At 46.0% G+C, this 22,344-nt stretch overlaps 1 protein-coding gene and 1 pseudogene across 1 annotated transcript in view; one reads left to right on the forward strand and one right to left on the reverse strand.

Moving 5' to 3' along the window:
* The window catches only part of GPC3 (glypican 3), a 172,927-nt gene that overhangs the window by 82,415 nt on the left and 68,168 nt on the right, over nucleotides 1-22,344 (reverse strand). The window contains exon 3 of the mRNA XM_066640180.1: nucleotides 1,950-2,644. Within this exon, the coding sequence (XP_066496277.1) occupies nucleotides 1,950-2,644 (695 nt within the window). The remainder of the gene's footprint in view (nucleotides 1-1,949; nucleotides 2,645-22,344) is intronic.
* Nucleotides 21,056-21,171, forward strand: LOC136663355 (5S ribosomal RNA; annotated as a pseudogene).

Below are 22,344 nucleotides of genomic sequence, written 5' to 3' on the forward strand. Positions count from 1 at the left end.
TTTTGCCTGCCTGCTAATATCTTGCAATTAGAGAGGCTGTTGCAAGGCAGAGATCTGTCATCACGCTTTATGACTTCATTTTGTCTCCACTGCCAGTGAAAACTCTCTCTTTGCTTTCCACAGCCCCTCGTCAAAAGAGAGATTAACTGTTCCTTGCTCCCTTGATGCATTAATCTAGGAAACTGAAAGGGACCAGATTCCAGGCACAGCTGTGATAAGACCCCCAGGAGTTTTACATGAACTTATTTTCTCCTATACTATAAAATGTGCCTTTCCTCTCCTTCCTCGGACACAGACACACATGAAAGAAAATGCAGTGGCATAGCTGGGGGGCCTTTGTATTGGCAACCTTCAGTCTCGAAAGACTCTGGTATCGCGCTCTGAATGGTGGTTCTGGAACAGCGTCTAGTGTGGCTGAAAAGGCCGATTTGGGAGTGACAATCCCTTCCACACCAGGAGCAAGTGCAGTCTGTCCCTGCTCTGTCTCCCTGGCTGTGGGCCTTACTTCTTTGCCTCTTAGCCTCAGACTATTGGCCAAGTGTCTCTTCAAACTGGGAAAGGCCATGCTGCACAGCCTGCCTCCAAGCGGGCCGCTCAGAGGCCAGGGTTTCCCAACCTGTTGAGGTCCACTCCTAAGGCCTTCAGACCCCTCTTGCAGATGTCCTTGTATTGCAGCTGTGGTCTACCTGTAGGGCGCTTTCCTTGCATGAGTTCTCCATAGAGGAGATCCTTTGGGATCTGGCCATCGCCCATTCTCACGACATGGCCGATCCAACGCAGGCGCCTCTGTTTCAGCAGTGCAGACATGCTGGGGATTCCAGCTCGTTCCAGGACTGTGTCGTTAGGAACAGTGGCATAGCTGGGGGGCCAGGAGGACTCAATTGCCCTGCCCACCAGGTCTTGGGAGGGTGCCAGGAAGGTTCCTTTTGGAGGCCTTCTGAGGTCCCGGGATGCCATGCATGGCCTCCCTAAGCCTCAAAACACCTGCCAGAAGCCTTAGAAAGGCACTTCCAGTTTTCACTAAAACCAGAAGTGCATGTCTAAGGCCTCCAGCAGGCAATTCTGAGACCCAAGGAGGCTTCCGTGTGCCTCAGATCACCTCCCAGATACTCCGGGGTGTGTTCAGAGCATCTGGACCCCAGGGGAGTTCTAGTTTTTTGCCCTCAGGTGCCAGATCCCTTAGCTATGAGAAAATGACCATTTCTTCGGGCCGCGGCACAGCGGCAGAACTCCTGCTTTTGAACACAGAAGGGCCCGAGTTCTATCCCCAGGTAGAAATGCTGCAAAATGCATTGTTCCTGAAATGCTGAGGAAATGAAGCAAATCAGTGAAGACAAGATGGTGAACCCTCAGTTTAGAGGACCTCAATTTAGCTGAGTTTGAAAACAATGGACTTTGCCTGCTTCTTTAAAAACTAGTCGTGCATATTTTCTGCACATGAGCATGCACACTCATGAATGCCTTTGTACACGATATGGGCATAGCTTCCCCCACCTCGTAAGTCCATTAAATCGAGGGCTCGCTGTAATGAGCCGGCTGGACCAAGGGTCCGGCTTCACTTTCTACATCCTAGCCCAGCAATTTTCAACCTTTTTCATTGCACAGCACACTTGACAAGGTGCTAAAATTGCCAAGGCACACCATCAGTTTTTTTTACAACTGACAAGGCAGACCATGCTGCTGGTCGGGGGTTCACATCCCCCAAGGGCCTACTAATAAATGACACCCCCTCACTCCCACAGCACACTTGTGGACCATTCACAACACAGTTAGTTGGCAACCTTCAGTCTCGAAAGACTATGGTATCATGCTCTGAATGGTGGTTCTGGAACAGTGTCTAGTGTGACTATTCACAGCACAACAGTATTCACAGCACAACAATTTGCCATAGCACACTGGTTGAAATTCTCTGGTCTAACTGTCTACCAAAAAGCGTGTTGGCCACTTACCGCCGCAGTCAGCTTCCCTGCATTCTTTTGCACGTACTCAACAGAGTCTCGTATCAAGGAGAAGAGGTTGAGGAGCACGTGCTCCATGTCATAGATGCCCCTCATGCCCTTTGCCAACCCTTCCAGCGATCGGAGGTATTCCCGCCAGTAGCCGTCGATCTCAACCACGCTGGCCAGACACCCCTGCAACACAATGCCACAGAACGAGGCACAGGGTTTGGCCATCATAAGGTCCTGGCAGTGGGAACAGTACCACATCCTCAAGAGGGCTCGCCCGCAGTCTTTGCTGAACTTCAAGTGATCGGTGGTGTTGACCACCTCAATGCCCAGGTTGAGCGCCTGAAGGAAGACCCGGGTCACCTGCAGAGACTTGGACACCTGGGTCATCATGAGCTTGGGGATGTTCCCAAATACCTTCAAGTCCCGCCGGGCAAGGCGGAGGCACTCTGCCATCTCCACCGAAGGAGCAGGGAGGCCCGGGTTGACCAGGTGAGGGTACACCAAAGGGAACAAGCTGTCGAAGAACTCATTGATCATGTCGTTGACGCTGATGTCCGAGCCCAAGATGTAAAGAGAGATGTCCGTGAAGAATTCCCCCACAAATTTAAAAGCTCTGGTAGCCATGTTGCGATAGTAGCTCTTGAACATGGCGTTGGTGTAGTTCCTGGCTTGACGAACGACAATTTCAAAGGCTTCTGCAAAAACAAAAACAGGGTAGGTGTCAATCACCCAAGCAAAGGAATCTTCACCGATTCATTGACTAATCAGTGTGCCTGGAGATGGGTACTTTTCCCCTTCCCCGTGAACTAAGACAGCAGTGCTAATCTCTGTGTCATTGTCTCCCTTAGCAAGAGATATTTCAGCCCTTTCTTCCCCTTAGAACACACAGCCCATTGCAGAATCCACCCTAGGTTTGTTTCTAAACCATGCGTCTGTTTTTTCCACCCCATATCCTTCAGTCAGGGACTCTGAATTTTATCCAGGGGTACAAAGTTTCTTTTGGGGCCCTTCCCTTCTCCACTGGATCATAATTTCTACGAATTTTGAGATACGTAAAGCTTGTGCAAGCTTACACAGAACGTGAACGCCATTCTTCACACAATACAAGCAAACAATTTTCTGAAATCCCAAGGAATTCCCAGCTCCCCTCCTTGGGCTTCTGGGTCCCCTTTCTTCCACTGGGCCCCCAAGTATGATGAACCCCCTGCAACCCCTCATGAGCCCCAGCAAGATCAGAAAACGTAAGATCCCAGGAAATTTTGGGACACCCTTTTGGTTCCCAGGTACCCTTTTGGTTCCACAAGTCTTTTTGACTCTGTGCCCAGGTACAATTTAACTCCTGCACCCTCTTCTCATGGGCTGTACTCTCAGCAGTTCTAGTGATATGGATGCTAGATTTGGCTTTTCTATATCCTTCATTCAATTGAGAGACAGCATGGCATAGTAGTTAGAGTCAAACGAGGCCCAAGACGCCTGAGGTTCAAATCCCCAAACATCTCAGAAGCTCACACTGTGCGACCTTAGCACAGTCATTGTTGCTCAACCTAACCTGCCTTACAGGGTTGTTGTGCATTCAGATTGGGTGGAAGTGAACCATATACACTATTACCCTGAAGATATAAATGCACACACCACCGTAACTCAGCTGCATTCAGAATAAGGCACAATTTTCCAACACCAGCACAAAAAACGGTGCCCATTTCTGTCCGCCGGAATGTAAATGAATACGTTAAAAGAGAAGGCACTATCATGACCGACAGGTATTAAATTCTTTTTAATGCTAAATATCCACACGGCTCTCGGGCCTCTGAGCCCCCCAAGGGCACCATTAATAAAGTGATGAAAAAGCAGCGAACAGCCCCGCGATTCACAGGTCACTAACCCCGCTTGGCATAACAGCTTTCAACTGGATCGGCCGGGGGAATGTGAAAAATGGACGCAGCCAGCATGAAAATTATTCACATGAAATATTTAAAAATATATATTAAAGTTTTAAGCCATAATGTTTCATTTCAATTTCCTGGGCCCCCCACCACCACCTGCGTGACTTCTGAATGGAGATTGAGTTACAGAGCCCTTGCCGCCAAATTTCCACACGTCCAAGAGCCACAAATTGAGTCACTTAAGGAGATGAAAAGGCAACAGCCCACGATTTGCAGGGCTGGCTCCTTTGCCACAGATGTCATTCTCCCCCTGGATTAGAACAAACTGCACACCAAGAGTATACTGTCAGGTGCTTTATATTGCAAAGCATCCCTCGAATCATGGGGTGTGACTGTTGCAGAGGGGGGAGCCCCCAGTCCAAGGCTGAAATCCTTGCTTTGCAAGGAGTAAGAAAATCAGTCCTGACTTGCAGGGTTCACAATCTAAAAATACAAAAATGAGGGAGACCACAGAGGAAGAAGAAGGAAGTGGAAGCCTGGATCATCTGCGCAAGAATACGACAGGTCAAGAGAAGCGGAGATCCACCCTTGGCTATAAATCAATGGTTCCCTGCAGAGTCATGGGCCATTTTCTGCCCCAGTAGAGAGACTATGGCACAAGCCTCCAAGCATAAGAACAGCCCCACTGGATCAGGCCATAGGCCCATCAGCTTCCTATATCTCACAGCGGCCCACCAATTGCCCAGGGAGCACACAAGACAACAAGAAGACCTGCAAGGCCTCCTGGGAATTGTAGTTTAAGAACATAAGAACAGCCCCGCTGGATCAGGCCATAGGCCCATCTAGTCCAGCTTCCTGGATCTCACAGCGGCCCACCAAATGCCCCAGGGAGCACACCAGATAACAAGAGACCTGCATCCCGGTGCCCTCCCTTGTATCTGGCATTCTGACATAGCCCATTTCTAAAATCAGGAGGTTGCACATACACATCAGGGCGTGTAACCCATAATAGATTTTTCCTCCAGAAATTTGTCCAATCCCCTTTTAAAGGCATCTAGGCCATATGCCATCACCACATCCTGTGGCAAGGAGTTCCACAGACCAACCACACGCTGAGTAAAGCAATAGCAGGAGAATCAGCATGGCAGGTGCTGCAGAAAGCCCTCCCATCTGTCCTGATCTTCTTATCGCTCTTTGGAGGCTTGCAATGACTGGAAGCGAGCGGCCAGTGATGTTATCACATGAAGTGTTTCATGTCACTGCCACTCACTTCCGGGTTCTGAGGGCATCGCAACCCTGGAAACTTTGGGAACCGCTGCTCTGAATGCATAAGTCACACTTTCACTGGGCCACATGCCACACTCGAATCACAGAAGGCATAACCAAAAACACATCTTTCCAACACCATTCCCCAAAATACTAAAAGACTTTGCCAAGTTTTCCTAACAAGGGACATCCACAGGTATGGGCAGATATTAGCAAAGCCTTTCCTCAGTGCTGAAGTTCTCCTACCCTGAAGAACAGATGAAAAATCATTGACTTTAGGACTGACTCTATTTTATTAAGCCTGCAGCCATTTTGCCGAAGCTGTGGGAACCAAGCTAGGTAAAAGGTAGAGAAGGTCTGATCTTGAATCTGAATCAACCAGGTGATACAGTACGATGAACTGGATTCAAGGTCTTGTTAATTGGAAATTGGATGTAGCTGTGATTCTCCAGTTGGGAGGGACCAGAATGAGTGACCAACAGTAGCCTCAGCTGATGAGATCATTTTCCAGAAACTTAGGCTTGACCAAATCTCTGGTTAGCTAAGAGCTAAGTTTGAAGTATAAAAAACCCCGTAACAGGGAGGGGGATAGCAGCTCTTTAACATTCCATCATGGAAGTCTGTTCATATCTGTCACGGGGTGGGGCAAGTGCCTTTCCCTTTAAGATGGATTAAGTTGGGTGTTTGCTGCCCAGGTGGTGTGCATCAGTAATTTAGAGAATAAAACCTGGGCATGGATGCCTGAAAATACACACACAGCAGGAGGAAGGAAGCTGAGGGTTAACATCTTTTATATTGAAAATGCTGAGAGACCTGCATGGTGGTAATTTTAGCCTCTTTTTAGTTTCTTGTTTTTAGCTACTGTAATGCATGTAAATATGTCTTTTGGAGTAATTGAAACTCCCTTAAAAATAAAAATCTTTTACATGAAAAATTGGGTGCAATTATTGACCAAGGAATTGTATGTTAATAGGACCTGGGGCTTAGAGTAAGCTAAATAAAAAAACATTGCTCTTTGGGGTTTGTGGAGGATGGTGTAAGATTGGAGGAGGGTTAAATCCTGGTTGACTTGGGAATCTCCCCTGGTCCTTCCCTTCCCCAAGGGTGATGTTTGTGACAATATCAGCTATGGTACGACAGGTAGAAGAGCTACTCTTTGCTTATGCTCAGAGGTTAGAAAGTCCTAGGTGAGCGTTGGGAGCAAATAAGCTTTGGAGCTTAGCTCTATTGTTTTAGCATTGTGTGTGTGCACTGCATTTATTCTCCAAAATACCTAAATGCCTTCCAAAATGATATGTAATCTTAATTCTATTCTGTAGATAAACCATTCTTAAGGCTTGTGACTGAGAAAGTACAAAGAAACTGGGATTCATCTAAGTCTGGCCTAGGCTTCTCAGTCTGCTACTGGAATGAACCAGAGCCTTGAGGTTTGAGTCCCTGGAGTTGGGGGAACTCAGTGACTAGAAGAACTGGGAAGTTAGCCTGTAGGACTCCAGCTTCTCCTTGGCTGAAGGACTGGCTGTTTAGAAGGGGTGATGGCCATTTGCCCGGAAAACTTGTATGCCCACCTGTTTAGGGTGCTTGGCCAGTCAGGTGACAGGCACAAGAACTTTTGGCTTATTTGATGGGAACTGTAGCCTGGAGTATTAAGCCCCTTGAGCAGTGATTCCCAAACTGTGAGCTGCGGCCCCCCAGCTAGGAGAATTGCAGAATCCTCGTGAAGAACCCGCAGCCCTATACAACGTATAAGATAGAAGCCCTAACGGGGAGCCACAGCCAATGGCCCAGGAGGACAAGGGAGCTGCCAGTCAAAAAAGTTTGGGAACCAACTGCCCTTGAGATAGTAGGACAGATACACAAGAACAAATTGGGAACATGCATTTCTGACTCACTGGGGGTGTTTGGCCAGTAAACCAGAAGTGTGCATGATCAATCAGAGAGGCCCTGGACCATGGCACCTACATTGAAGGGCACAGATGGAAAATGCAAGATGACACCCTTGGTCAATAGCCTAACCCTGTACTAGCAGCTGCTCATTGGCTCTTATCGACCGACATGAGCAACCGCTTGGAGCAGAGCTAAAAACTTCCTTTTAAAAAAAACACAATTCCTCGTAGAAGTTTTCTTTAATTAATGGATGTAGCCCAAGATAATTTAACGCTATACACGACTGCTGCATAAAACTTTATGTAGCTTTTCTGATGTCTAATTAACATACATCACTACAGGAGGAGGGGGGGAAAGAGTCCTAATTAATTTTTACAATTTCCTGCATGGCAAAAGAATTTGCTCTCATAATTGAATACAATGGCACCATCTAAAACAATAAACTACCGTTGCCAGGTAAGTCTTTAAGGAACTGCATAAACAGGCTGGCCAGACATAGAAGGGAAAAGCTAATCAAAGTCTTGAGGAACCTGCAGAGACCGCAAAGAGCTGAGGGATAGAGATACAACTGTGCCAGATTCTGATGGTCTTGAAAGAGCAAGGTACTGCGGCAAAATGCCTCCAGACCAACAGAACAGGCTCCACTGAGCAGCTGGGGGGAGGGCTTTTTAGCATGTCACAGCTTGCATTGCAAGTCCTGTTAATCATTTTCTTCCTCCTATCCACACACTTGGCATCTGTGGATTTGAATAACCATTGATCCTGAGCCCACAACTGGAGGACCTGAAAGGACCACTTGCAAGCGACCGGAAGTGGCTTCCGATCATATCCAGGAGGTCCTCTGAATGCCCCTCCGGGGTGTAATTATCCACGGAATTTGATATGCACGGGGTGGGGGATGTCCTGAAATGGATCCCCTGCGGATACCGAGGGACCACTGTATATACGTATTTATCTGTATGGTTCTTATGACAGAGACGTTTCTGATTGGCTGAGCTTCTGTGATGACATGGAATGTTCAGGGTCAGGTGCTCACTACTGGTAGATGCAGCTTTCAATCAGATCAAATACCCCACCCTTCTTGCTAACAGCAAGAAAGTTCTCCGATGTTGCACTGACTTTGGAGAGGCTCTGAAAGCAGGACAACATCATGCAATGTGTCTAGGACATCGACCGCACATTTCTTTAAAGATTTGGCAATGCTGATCATCTTGTACATGTTGAGATTCAGCAGGGAGGGAACACGGACTGGGCTTTCTCACAAATATTTATTTTACCAAGTGGCTTTTAGCACAGGTATTCTGTGAAAGGGGAGGCGATGCTTCAGTGGAATATCAGTTTCTGCATTAAGGACCTTGGCAATTGCTAGGACTTCCCCAAAATTCACTCCTAGAAGTCCACAGAATGGCAAGCAGGCAAGCAGCAGCACCACCAACAGTTTTCAAATCACCTGGATACAAAGGAAAGGTCTTGTCACCTCCTACCTGTCCTCTAAGGGAGGGAAATTAAGTAAAGGCAACTCAACCAGCTCAGGGACTAACCCTCTGAAAACATTAGAAAGGACTCCAGTTCTTTTCTGATTATTTCAAAAACTCCTCTCCAAAGAGAATGTCAGACCAGCCGAGAGCCGTTTGCCATTCATCTGTTCTGCACGCCAAATATTTGCATTGCGCCTTAAGTCTACTCGGTGCCCTTTTTCCAAGTGTCCCTGGGAGAGTCTGCTATCTGCAGAACTGAAGGTTGAGATTCAAAAGCAATGCCCAAGTATAGTGACCTCCACCCCCAGCCTGTACATTCAAACAAGGATTTGCCCAGCATTTCAGTAAGTTAATGCTGCCCATTTAAAGTTCTTAAGACCCACCAAGCACATACCAGAACAGAAGCTGCAACATTCAGCACCGCCTAAGATTTACAAAGCTCCTGCTTTCCCAGGGTGCCCGAAGCAACATGTGATCCCCAAGGCGGCTCTGGCCAATGCCCACACCAACCCCTAACTAGCCTTTACTTTGCAACCAGCTTGACTGTGCTCTGTCCAAGGGCCATCCTAGACTCTGGATTGGCACTCTGCGCACGCACATGACAACTGGCTGGCTGTCGACCACGGAACTCACCTGTTGCCAAGACTCACACTCGCTGCCCCATCCCCATTCTCAAGTGTGGTCACTGGAGCCATCACAAGACCCCAGCCTCAAAAAAGGAGAAATCTAGTTTTCAAAACCAGAATGACGACATCTCTCATCACCTTGACCACGTCTTTCAGTTCAGGAGTCAATAACAACAACAACAACAACTTTATTTTTACCCTACCTTTCTCCCCGAAGGGACTTAAGGTGGCTTACAACAGGTTAAAACAGTTTAAAAACAATGGACTTCAGGGCCAGCAACAACATAGGGGGCAGCCTTCTGGCTTGCAAGATCTAATGCATTTCCTGCTTACACCCCAACATCTACCAACAGTCAGGAGCAAGAAGGGGGCTCAAAGGACAGAGCCAATTACCTATCATACCCCAGGAGCCACACACAGAGATGACTCACACACACAAGTCTACTTCTGAGAGTGCAGTCCCTTATACTGGCCCCGGGGTGCTGTAAACATGATGCAAGGCACGTTTGTGCCACTGTGTGAGGAGGAAGGCCGACAAACAAACATGTGCCAGCCTCCAGGGGCCAACCCAAGCCCTGCTGGGCCAGCGCAAAAGATAAGGCCACACCAGTCAAGTCAGGCTGGCATGGGAGCTTGGGGAGAGTGGCGGAGGGCAGAAAGGGCTTAGGGAAGGGGGAGGAGGGCAGGAAGGAGGTATTCCAGGGTGGGGAGAGGGTGGGAAGGCCTCGGCCAAGCAAAGGGTGGAGCCAGGATTCAGCTTTTGTGCCAGATTCTAACCCCAGTCCCGGGCAACCCAGAGCAGCTCCGGGTTGCTCGGATCTACGCTACCTTTTTAGGTGGCGCAGATCATAGTAGCCTCATTGGGGCTGCTGCAGCATTACCCAGGATAAAGGAAATGCACTCCCCCTTGCCCTGAGCTGAGCCACAGGCAGCCCCAACCCCAGGGATACACGGTAGGCCAGCCGACCTCCCTGTTCCAGCGTGGGTTAGGATTGGGTTGTGGTCAACTACAGAGCAGAGATTCCAACACAAACACTCTATAACTGGACATCCAAGCTGCAGGTTAAACTGGGGCATCAGAAACTTTTGCTGATCTACGACCATACACCCTGAGAGCAACAAGCAGATCCCAACCTACGACCTTCCCATAAAGAGCACAAGTTTTCTGGGGAAACGTAGGCTAGAGAGGCACGTGTCCTATCCCAAGTATTTGCGATTAGACAGACAGCAAATGTACCAATAGATTTATTGCTACTAATTATCACCTAATAGATTTAACAAACAGAACTGCAATATTTTTGAGCTCTCAGTCACTGCACAGTCCACTGCCCATTTTAAATAATAGACTTTTAAAATTAGAGACGCCTGTTCCTTCAAAGGCAAATGAATTTTTCAGCAACCGGTAGCAGCGCGAAGCCTTGTGCCTACAACATTTACGGTGAGATATGATTTAAAAGACTCAATATAGCCAAACCATATTTTTAAAGGCCAAAATCTGTCTGTCGGTGAGCTCCCTTACATTTAACTCAAGTTCTGAATTTATTAGCACATTTCTGAAAAATGCATGGCTAGCAAATTGCACCCGTTGTCACGATAAATCAAAGTTTTCCAAGGTCTGGCTGAAGTAGGAATTCAGGATTTTGGTGCACAAGAAATACCTTCCTTCCCTAGCCAGCAAGAGGGGCACAGATCTCAGCATGCTGGCTTCGGAAAAGGGTCAGGGTATTAATGGCATGACACAGCCAAAGCCAGACCCCCAGGAAGCCTCAAGGAGGAGGAGCCAAGGTCCAGTGTGTAGGGCAGTGGTTCCCAAATTGTGTATTGTGATACCTTAGGGGCACCATGGTATGTCTCCGGTCACCCCTCCTATCTATTCCTCCTGGGCAGCACAGTCTTGGATCTCATGAAATCTTGTCAAAGCACCACCATTTTGGATCTCATGAGATCCAAGATTAAGGCACCCAGCTCACCTGGTAAGAAGAGGCAGAGGTGATATCGTGACTCAAGTAGGATTGGGAACCACTGCCATAGGGGAACCCCAGTTCTAAGAACCTAGTGCTCCCTACTTCGACCACAGTCTCTGCTTTGGCCTCCATTTCATTATTCCCCAGAGCGGTTCTGGAGGAAGGTCAAGATCCAGCCTGGACAACACCCGGTCATCATGGGCCAATAGCCCACTCCTACGCACAGCTGCCGATTTGGGTGCCGCTTGCAAAAATGGTCCTTGCCAAATAAAACCAGAGCTTTGCAACTTATGCTTTAGAGGAGTTTGCAACATGTATAAGAAATGCAAGTGGTTTGTAGCCTAGTTACATCCCCTCACGTAATCTGGAGGAGGTGCAGTGGCCACCCGCCAGAGGGCTTCTTTTAAGCATGTCTGAATCATTGCTGAGACTTTAGGAACGAAACCCAGGCCAGCAGAAGAAGCAAATCTCCCACAAAATATCCTCCTGTCCAAATTCTCTTTTTGAAGTTGGCTCCTTCTCGACCCCAACAGCAAGCATGAATGAAATGCTCTGAGATTACGGACACCTGACAGCCTTTTCTTTTTAAAGTCACTCTAACCCAGCGCCAGCAAGTCCAGTCTCTTTCCTCCTTGATCATCCAAAGTTGACACAACAGCTTTGCTGGGTAAAATCAAGAACTGGCACTACAGAGACTTGCATGCTCTTAAACGGATAAGTAGATTTGCTTGGGGTTGTGTTTTTTTTTTTCTTCCAAGGCCCTGAGTGGAGATTTTATTCCCTCTCCTCAAAGGCACCCAAATGTACACACACACACACCCCCAAGGAGCTCCAGAACTGAGGGACATATTGGCTCTGCGGGCACTGCTCTGATCCAAACCAAGGCTTCCTTAGAATCCGACTGGGCTTATGTCGCTGGGACACCATGAAACAGACATTCCCCTGTGTTTCCAAAATTCCAGAAGTTCATTCACCTGCTTCCGTTTCCTCTGTGGCCAAGCCAGGTAACAAGAGGGGCCCTTGTTGCCCTGAGCTCTGACAGACAGACAGACAGACAGACAGACTGACTGACTGCACTGGTGGAACATAGTGGCCAACTAACTGAGCTACCAATCAGGACTTGCCCTAGAAAACTACCACTGCTCTCCTCTCCTCCCTCTTCCATCCAATCCCTGCTTCCTTTTTCAACCCAGCAAGCAGGCGGAGGAAGAGGAGGAGCAGAGACTGGTGGGCAAAGGGATTAATAATCCAGTAATTATGGATTACTGCAACACACTCTGTGTGGGGCTGCCTTTGAAGACTGTCCACAAACTGCAATTAGTACAGAACGTGGCCATGTGTGCGGCTGCAGGGGCTCAATGGTTCAACTCAGCTGGGCCACTGCTTTAGCACCTACACTGGCTGTCAGTTCGTTTCAAGGTGCTAGTTTTGACTTTAATTAATGCTCTTTACAGCCACCAAATATTTACTCTCATCACTTGCAATTACTTATAGGCACATAACCTTAGAACTAGTCTAATTTCTAATGAGTTCTTGGTTTTAAATATATCCCTTTGCTAGGGAAGCTTCACCTGAGATGTATCAGAATCTGCTACAGGTATAACCTAATGGATTTTGCACCTGCGGTTTTATCTCAATGAGATGAGAAGGGCCCTTTCAACTAAAGGATAAACATCCTTTAACGATAGCCTTGCTAATGCAGGAGAGGGCAGCCAGCAGATAATCCATCAATCATTCTCTCTCCAGATGCTAAGAATAGCTACACTCCAAGGCAAGTGATCCCTCCCTTTGCCCCGACACAAAGTGGAAGTGATTATCACCTTCTCTTTGCATTCTTTCCCCATGCTGTGCTCCTGGTGAAGGGAGGGGTTGCTGCCTCAGAGTGAAGCCTTTCTAAGTGCCTGGAGAGAGACTGATTGATTTTCTGCCTAATGTCTCTGTCCTGCATTACAAAGGCTGTAAAAACAGCAAGGCTGTTTTTAAATCACTGAGCAAAGGAACTTCATTTAACATGGTTTTTGGCATCCAGTGGGTACTGGGAACCTCACTCAACCTGTATTTGTTACTGAAGATGGTGGATCCCCACTTTCTGAGAAGAAAAAACCCATAACATTTTAGGAAACTTTTTCAGCAAATTAAAATTCACAAGTTGCCTCCTGCGAGAGGCAGGCGTGCAGCGTCGGAAACATTTTTGCCATGACAAGAGGGCAAACAGCATATCCATTAACAGTGCATATGCAACTCATAGAACGTAGCAAAAGGCAGGTTTTTTAAAGATCAATAGAACATGTGATTTATAAATAAATTATAACAAGGTGCTTTGGAACAAGGAGAGGGGTTGGAAGACATAAACAAGTTATCAAAAGTAGGCTCAAAACCTAACCCTCCTAGCACCAAGAATGCATATTTCATAGCATTTGCATGCAGAAACCAACTTCAATACATTATTGAAGACTGTTAAATATTCAAAACCAGCATTAAAAACTTCCAGACTCATGAATTTTGCTACTGCAAAAAGAAAGGAGGGTTAATACAAGACTCTTAAGTCAATATTTTTAACTCCCCAATAATTTGTACCTAATAATTCTACACGGTCCAAGACTCTTGCAGTTCACACACCCATAAGGGTGTCCATTTCAAATTCAGTTCTTCATTTTTCTATTCTACACTTCCAATTTCTTCCTGATGTCATCTCCTGTCTGATACACAAACATTACAAAATAAAAATCAACAAAACTGGGGGAGAGGGGGAGATTACGGACACACTCAGAAGAATGGACAAAGCAGATGTCTAGACCTCCCCGGCTCCCCGGAAAACAAAATAAAACTTTTGCTTATTTTCAACAGAAGTTGATAAGAGCCTCAACTGAAAAGTAAAAGGAAAGTCTCCTATAAATCACTGCTTTTTCTCTAGCCAATTCTGACCCATTTTGAATTTAAATAAAAGGCTTAGATCCCAGTTTAATTTCTAGTTATCACTAGTTGCACAGTTATGGGTTGCACCAGTTCAGCTATCACAATAAGCCAGCGAGATCACTAAACCCAAAGGTAGAAGAAGGTCATGAGTTCCTCCTCAAATTGCCAAAACACAGCCTAGTAACCTACGTAAGTGAACCAGACCATTACACCTTTATGACCCCCTTATAAGATGAAGTTATGACACAAGACTTATGAGGCCTACAGAGGAGCAATGTCAATTGCTATCTGATTTTGGTAACGACCCCTCAGAGAAACAAAAATCTCACATCAGTTAAGCGGCAACAGACTTTTAATAAAGTTACATGCCTCACAAATTGAATCTCTATTAATATGAGCTAGCGAAGACTATTGGGAATCCATTGGGAGCGCAGGGAGATTATTAGCTTCGTGAGTAAGAGAAAATGCAACAATTCAATAGAATTCTGGCAATTAAAGTCAATCAAGAACAATTCACCTGCGTATTTAATTTTTTTCCCCAATTTATAGTTACTGTCAATTTTTTAAAATCTATTTTCTTCCTACTATAGGTCTCATACTCCGAAAGCTATAATGAAACAGTTCCAGACCAAACAGACAACTGAAACAAGCAGAGAGCATTCCCCACATGCAAACACACTGAGTGAAATGACTCAAGATAGGAGAAGCTTCAACGTTGCATTAAAGAAAACGGGTGTCTCTTTAAGGAACATCTCCTAATTTGGAGTCCCAGTGCAGTGGGAGAAGAGAAGGTCACAGCATCGCTATCATAAATGGGCCAACATTTTTGTTCCCAAGAGGCTTTCTGTGTGGGCATCGGGAGAAGGGTAGTATCTAATTTTTCATCAAAATATCCATAGCACCCCATGACTTTTTAGCATTGCTGAATGTATAGAAATGTTGGGGTTCTTTTTTTTTTTTGATGGTTATTGTTATTTTATTGCTGTTGACGGCTTCTACGAGTGCCATCTCATTCTTTCCATTAGCTGCTTGGAAAAGGAAAGCGGGATGTCAAATGAAACAGGGCCTTCTCCGTAGTCGCGCCAACCTTATGTGACTCCCTCTCTCTCAGTTTACAAACTTCCTCCTCCTTAGAGGCTTTCCAGGATCCCAGTGCAAACAGCTTAAACCTGGGGGGGGGGGGGGGCTGAGGTTTCTAGTTCTTGTGGTTTTCAAGATTAGATCTGACTCATTTTGAAAGTGAAGAGAGAAAACTTTGATTCCGTTGCACAGACAAACAACTGAGGGATGGCCTGATGCCCACCAAATCCTCTCTACATGCTCCTAAAGCTTTCCTCATCTGAGGTCTTCATATGGAGGGAGAGAGGCTCAAAGAATTCCTTGCAAGCCGATAGCCAAAGAAGAGCTGTAAACACTGCCTAGCTGAAGGCACTCTTCGTTTGCTGAAACAAATCACATCATTCACGGACAAACCTGTGTACACACATCTCACACACACACAAAATCCAAAGCAGGAAAAGCTAATTTTCTTTACTCCCCTGCGAATCATCATCTACAACTGCTTTTTTGCCGCAAAACGGTTTCTGCTGGTCTAAGCACCATTAAAGCAATGCCAAGGGGGCAGAAAAAGCACAGGGGTGAGAGGCACTGGAAAGTGACAGAAACAATTTCAGGTTTGTATTTGGCAAATGACAGCAGCTCTGATTAGGTGCAGCAATAAAAGCGGAAACCAGCTAGACCAGGAATATTTTAACCATATGGCAAAAAAAGAGTTTGCGCGTCAAGAGAGAAATGGAAAGGACATAGGACCCCAAAATGAGGCTGAGAGAGCTCAACAAATGGGTAGTCTTAAGATGATCAAAAGTGAATAAGGCTAATGCTTGGGGGGAAGCTGCTCTTATCTGAAGGGTGATAAGGGGGTGATCAGAAAGACAAGGCAGTGGAGGCCAGATTCTCCGCTGTAGTCAGTGATAAGTGGTTCCACAATCAGACACTCACACAGCCTGCAGTTGTGTGATTTGCATTTCCCCATTTTTTATCCTGTTGGATGAATTTTGTGACTGTGAATCTTTTCAATTCAAAGACAAATATTCCTTCCTTAAGTTAAACAATCTAAGCCAGTATAAAATTGCACTGAGCTGCTTCTTACATTTCAAAACTCCACTGAGAAGGATTTTTAATCCACACACACAGGGAGTAGTCGCAAGGTAAGGAATACTAATCCCGTCCACTGTTTTTCTGGTATTCGGTTCTGCTGATCCTACAGTGCCAAGGAGTACCCTCTTTTCAATGAGCTGCTAATCTTGCACTCAACATACTCTGGAGAACCTCTGCTTGGTCTTTTGTGAAGCCAACTTCAAGACCTGGGGGCCCTCTCACCAAGTACCGTTGAGGAGGAGAATATACACAAATGATCCACAGTAAGTGTAACCAGCAGCTCTTCCAGGGTCTCAGACCTGCTACCAGAGAAATCAACACATCAAGGATTGAACCCAAGAACTTCTTTGCGCAAAGCATGCGCCCCACCTTGCAGCTATGACCCCTCTAAGTTCCACTAAGGCTGCAATCTTAATCACACTTTTCTGAGTATAAGCCCCATTGAACAAAATAGGACTTGCGTCCGAGCAATCCTGGCTAGTATTGTTCTTTAAGAGCAGCTTGGCAAAATACAGTGGGTCCTTGGGATCTGCAAGGGACTGGTTGCCCCCGCCCCACAGTTAATGAAATCCACTGATGCTGGAGCCCGAGGTGGGGGCAGGGTTGCAGCATCACAGTTGTTCACCTGGAGGTTGTGGTGGACACATGGCCCACTGCATTGGCCTCCCCACATCTCAGAACACCTCCCTGATGTGACCAGAAGTCACGGATGTGAACCAGAAATAACTTTCGGTCAAGTCCGGCATGGGGAGGCATCCACGGTTGCTAGAATTCGTGTACACCAAGGGCCCACCGTAACTGCACATATGCTACCAGCCTACAAAAATTCTTACCAGTTCACCTACAACCTAAAAAGGAGGGACAAATGAACCTCCTTGGTAAAACTTTCTTCCCTGGTCACCTATTAGCAATTCATACCCACCTCAGGCGACTAACTACTCAGTAACTTGCTTTCAAAGCATGCCGCGCTATCATCTACGAGCCCTGAGCACCACCCGCTAAATTATAATATAACAGGTATTTAAATGGTTTCCAATTTAAATGGTTTCCAATCTGTTCTTTGGTTAGTTTGGATTTCACCAAGATTACCCCACCCTGTTTATTCCATTGCTGTTCCTCTCCCTTGGATGACAGGAGAGAGAAAAAGGACCCAATAAAATACCCCAATATTTTAGCTCATAGTTTCAATTTTGTATCTTGCCGTCGACTCTCCTTCACTTACTGCAAAATCTTTCGTTATTGACAATTCAATCATGTCTGTTTGGAACAGCAGAAGGCCTGATTTGATCAGCGATCATTGGATTTACAATATATAAGTGACAGGATCATACCGGGCTCAGAGCTTCACACAGCTGCCTCTTATTGATTTATATTCCACTCGCCAGGAAGAAAAATTGAAACTCAATCTAGTCGGATAGGCCCAGATCGATACCAATTTTTTTCTTAATGACACAAAGGCTGAGATAAGGACAGCATAAGTCAAATCTAGACAGATCAGATTTGCCCAATATCCCTTTCAATTACTGCAGACAGACGGTGGGATATGTAACATTAAAGCCAAAGGGAATTTATTCATCGGGGGGGGGGAATTGGGGCTTAACATTGCAACAGGCAGATGAGGCTTCTGTAGATCTCTCCAAGGTACTTGGCGTTCTCACAACTTGAGGGTTTTGAGGAGGGGACCCTTCCTCTAAAGTGGGGCAAGGCTGGTTGCAGGAAAGGGGTTTGTGTTGAGAGGCAGCTATTGGATCCATTTTAGGCAAGACTTCCTGCCTATTCCCTGATGTTCTTGTGATTTTATTTATACATTTCACATTTCTGTACCATCCTTCCTCCAAGGAGCTCAGGACGGTATACATAGTTCCTCCCCTCCTTTTGTCCTCAACAACCCTGCAAGATAGGTAGCTAAGGCTGGCAGTGACTGGCCCAAGGTACCCAGGAAACTTCATAGCTGAGTGGGGATTTGAACCTGGACCTTCTAGGTCTTAAGTCCAACTCCCAAATCCCTACACCATCCTGGCTCTCATTGTAAAGCCAAGTTTTAAAGTTTTATTTACTATTACTATTCCTTAGCCGGATTTTCTGACTGAGCACCTTCCAAAGCAGCTTACAAATACGAAATATATACAGGTCAGCGCTTCTCATCCACAGGTTTGCAGTCCACGGAAGTCCTCATTGGAAGTCCTCAGAAGGCCTCCTGGAGACTTCTGAAAGACACTTCTGGTTACATTCAGAAGTCCTGTGACGCCCAACCATGGAATACAGTATCCACGGGGAGTGTAGGAATGGATCCTCCACTATACAGACCATCAACTCTCTCTACCCCCCCCCCACTCTACAGAACCCTCCTCTGGTCTCCTGGATACCACCCTTGACCCTTCCCCACATCTCAGGGATGGCACAGAAACAAGCAGGCTTCTCTGAGCTCCAGCCATCACTCCAAGGACGGTCCCCACTGCCCCCACATGGAGCTTCCTTTGCCCCCCCTCCCATTTTGTTTATAGCTCATTACAGTCTATACAATATGTCACGGTGCCCTTTTAGTGCAATTATATGGCAGAAATATAATGCAGTAGCGAAGCCTTTTAAACACCCGTGGCTGAGTGCCAAAAAGGCAAAGTGACAGAGATGCTCCTTCCGCTCTGGAAAACACAATAATTTTTAACCTGACTTTACAAAGCCAAGAACAGAAAAGAGGAAAAAGACACAGATTGATTATCTTTCTTCAAAGCTATTCCTTTACTGCACCCGAGTCCTTTAAAAAAAAAATTGTTCCAGCCAACACTTTAGAAGAAGTCAACGTGTTTCATTGTATTTACGCTCTTAAGGAAATAATTAAATATTTTTATATCCTGCTCTTCGATATAATGCTCCAACAGAAGAGTTTAGGAACATACAAGGAGAGAGAAGGAGGACCAGAATGGTGTAGAAGTTTGGAAGTTGGACTCAGACCTGGAAGATCCAGGTTCAAATCCCTACTAAGCCATGAAGTTTCCTGGGTGACCTTAGGCCAGTCATGCCCTCTCAGCCTCGCCTACCTCACAGGTTTGTTGTGAGGACAAAAGGAGGGGAGGAATTAGGGATACCACTCCGAGCTCACTGAAGGAAGGGCACGATAAAAATGTGAAAAACAAAACAAAAACAATAGCAAAACATTATAACAAAGAATAGAGACCATTTCAGTGCAGCCCCGCTAAATTTGCTCCAGAACTTTCCTGAAAAGTCAAGCCATGGTCAGAATGGGAAACCTGAAGACCTCTTTGAGGGAAGGCGTTCCATGGCCTCAAGGCTACAGGCATAAAGGCTTCATCCCTGCCCTGCCCTGTCATCGTACCTATATATGAAAACAGGAAGGTCTGTCTTGCTGACTCCATCAGGCTCCTAGATGTCAGGACCTGCCAGGGTTTGAGCCTGCAGCCAAGAGGCTTCGGTGTGCCTGCCCACTATCCAACCCCAACACAAGCAGTCAGAACTAGGACTGCGGCACGAGGGGGCAAGCTGCCCTCTGTCTAGCTGGGCCCAAAGCCAGTGTATTATCCCAAACTGGCAAGGATCAAGTTCCAACATGATCAGGGAACTGGAGCAGGCGGTTTGATCCTGTCCTTGCCCCAGAGGTAAGTTGTCTGGACTGAGGAACAAGCTTTGAGGTTGGGATTTTATAGGGTTTGGTGATCTGGGATTGGCCCTGTAAGGTCAGTTGACCAGACGCTCAGGTGGGCTAGTATTGCAGGCTTGGGGGAAACTCAATACATACTTAGTCTATCAGGTTAGCACTGAAAGCAGCCCTGGCAGTGAACGTGGCCCAATTCAAGACACAGTCCCTCTGGCATCTTGGAGAATCGGCGTACCAACTGCTTGTGGTTGAAAAGTAGTATATAAAGCTTCCTAACAAGTGATGATGGTGAGTCCATGGAGTTCATCATTCTATTTCTAGCAGCTTCTAACCAGATCTGCCTGGAAGTTTACAAACCGCAGATAACCTTCCAGTGTTTTCTCTCTAGTGTCAGGCACTGAGCACGTATAAATCACTGCTATATAATTGTACATAATTAGTATATAACAAAATAAAATGTCAGTATTCACAATCTTGGCAACAGACTCCTCTCCTCCGTGGGTTTTACTGAACCCCTTTTAAAACCATTTAAGTCAGTGGCTATCTTCAGATCTTGTTGGGATTTCTTTAATCCCAATCGTAAGCAGGTAGTTATTTATAATGTGTGATTGTCCTAAAAATCAGCCCTCTTAAAGAGAAACTCTTTGCAAAAATATGGCACACTGCCACATATTTGGAGAGAACGATACAGAACTAATTTCTTTTCTTTTTTCCAAAGGAAAAAGGGTGTGTTGCTTCTTGCAAAGCGCCGGATTTCCCACAGTGTCTGCCCAAGGCCTGCCCAGACACCCTTGTGAAGCAGATGTCACTGGGAGCTCACACTGAGCCCCTGCCATTCCCACAGCTTTCTAACTATATTAACTTGACATTTAGAAATATAGCTTAGGAAAGCCATTATGGCACTTAAAGAATCCCAAGTATTTTCTCATCCACAGAGCGTCAGTGGGAACAAAGGGGTATAATTAATTTTCAAAAAAAAAAATAGAACAGAGAACACTTCATCTGTTGTGTGTATATTTCAGCCAGAAAAAAAAACTGACAGCACGTATATTATTTACACCGAAAGGTACAAAGACACACTGTCACACTTTGATCCTGAGATGGGAGTTGAGAAAGCAAGTTGGGACCATCTCTTCCTCTCAGCCCATGTCCCACTTCCAAACTGCGCTTTAATTTTTTCTCCAGGAAGGATCTTATATGGCACAATTCAGGTAAACACTGTATAGTACTAACACAAACAAAGGTGGGTTTAAAAAAAAAATCTGCCAATATTTGAATAATCCTTGGCTTTTTAAACATAAGGCATAATGGTTATCTTTTTTAGTCATCTGCAGGACATGCCCGATCTCATCTGATCTCGGAAGCTAAGCAGGGTCAGGCCTGGTTAGTACTTGGATGGGAGACCGCCTGGGAATACCGGGTGCTGTAGGCTTATACCATGATCTCGGAAGCTAAGCAGGGTCAGGTCTGGTTAGTACTTGGATGGGAGACCACCTGGGAATATTGGTTGCTGTAGGCTTATACCATAGTCTTTCGAGACTGAAGGTTGCCAACCAACCATCTGCAGGATCAGGAGCCAATTCTGTTTTATTCTGGGAATTCTATGTAGATATTCCATTATACCCACTGAGAAAAATGACCCCTGGACTCCAACTTCTCCTCATACCTTTGTGAAGTGCTTCTCCAACATCCTGCAGAAGTTAACCTGCTGGCTGCTAACACTCCTCTTCTACCTCTCAGGTGGAGAAGAGACATAGCTCCTCAGAGAGCCAAGCCATGCACTCATCCTGGTTTCTTATAATCTCTTTCCAACTTCCATGATGGCTGTTTTCTTCTAGGCATGGCAGCCCTCTGAACTCAGTCTCTGTCCTCCCTGCTTACTTAAGAAGGTCTCCACACGCCTTTTTTGCATTTTATTTGGACGCTGGCATCTCTCCTATCTGCCTCTTCAGAACCTCTAAGGCAGGAACAAAGCAGATCAATTTGCACCTGGACAATCTTCTCCAGGGCAGCCACACTGGCAGCTTGGTGCTTCTTGGATCCAGGCTTGCTCATCCCTACAGAAATATGTCAAAGGGGGTCCCATTGTCAAAAATGGTGGGATTACAGAGAGCCATCTATACACTCAGCTGTTGAGCTCCTTCTGCGATGCCCGACTGCTTGGCCCAATGTTCCTCTACAGCAGGGGTGTCAAACATAAGGTCCATGGGCCGAATGTAGCCCCTGGAAGCAATTTCTCCAGCACCCATTATCATTGGGTTCTCTCATATGAAAATATAAACAAGGTTTATGCATTTTCTCTTCTGTCATTTGCAACTAATGACACTGATGATAATGTTAATTAAGTTTTCTATGTGAAAACAAAGTGCTTATTTCTGGCCATCATCTGCTTAATGATGTCACTTTCTGCTTAATGATGTCACTTCTGGCCCTCAGCAGGCACCATGAATTCCAACATCAGCCCGCTGTATGAAACGTGTTTGACATCCCTGCTCTACAGGACACCCTTTCGGCACAAAAGGGCATTTTTCAGGATTTGCAGAAAAACTTACCAAGGCAGCTCACCACATCGTTGGTCATTTCTCATCCTCTTTCTTTCCATTCT

Source organism: Tiliqua scincoides, chromosome 12 (genome assembly GCF_035046505.1).
Source record: "Tiliqua scincoides isolate rTilSci1 chromosome 12, rTilSci1.hap2, whole genome shotgun sequence".
NCBI classification, from domain to species: Eukaryota; Metazoa; Chordata; class Lepidosauria; order Squamata; family Scincidae; genus Tiliqua; species Tiliqua scincoides.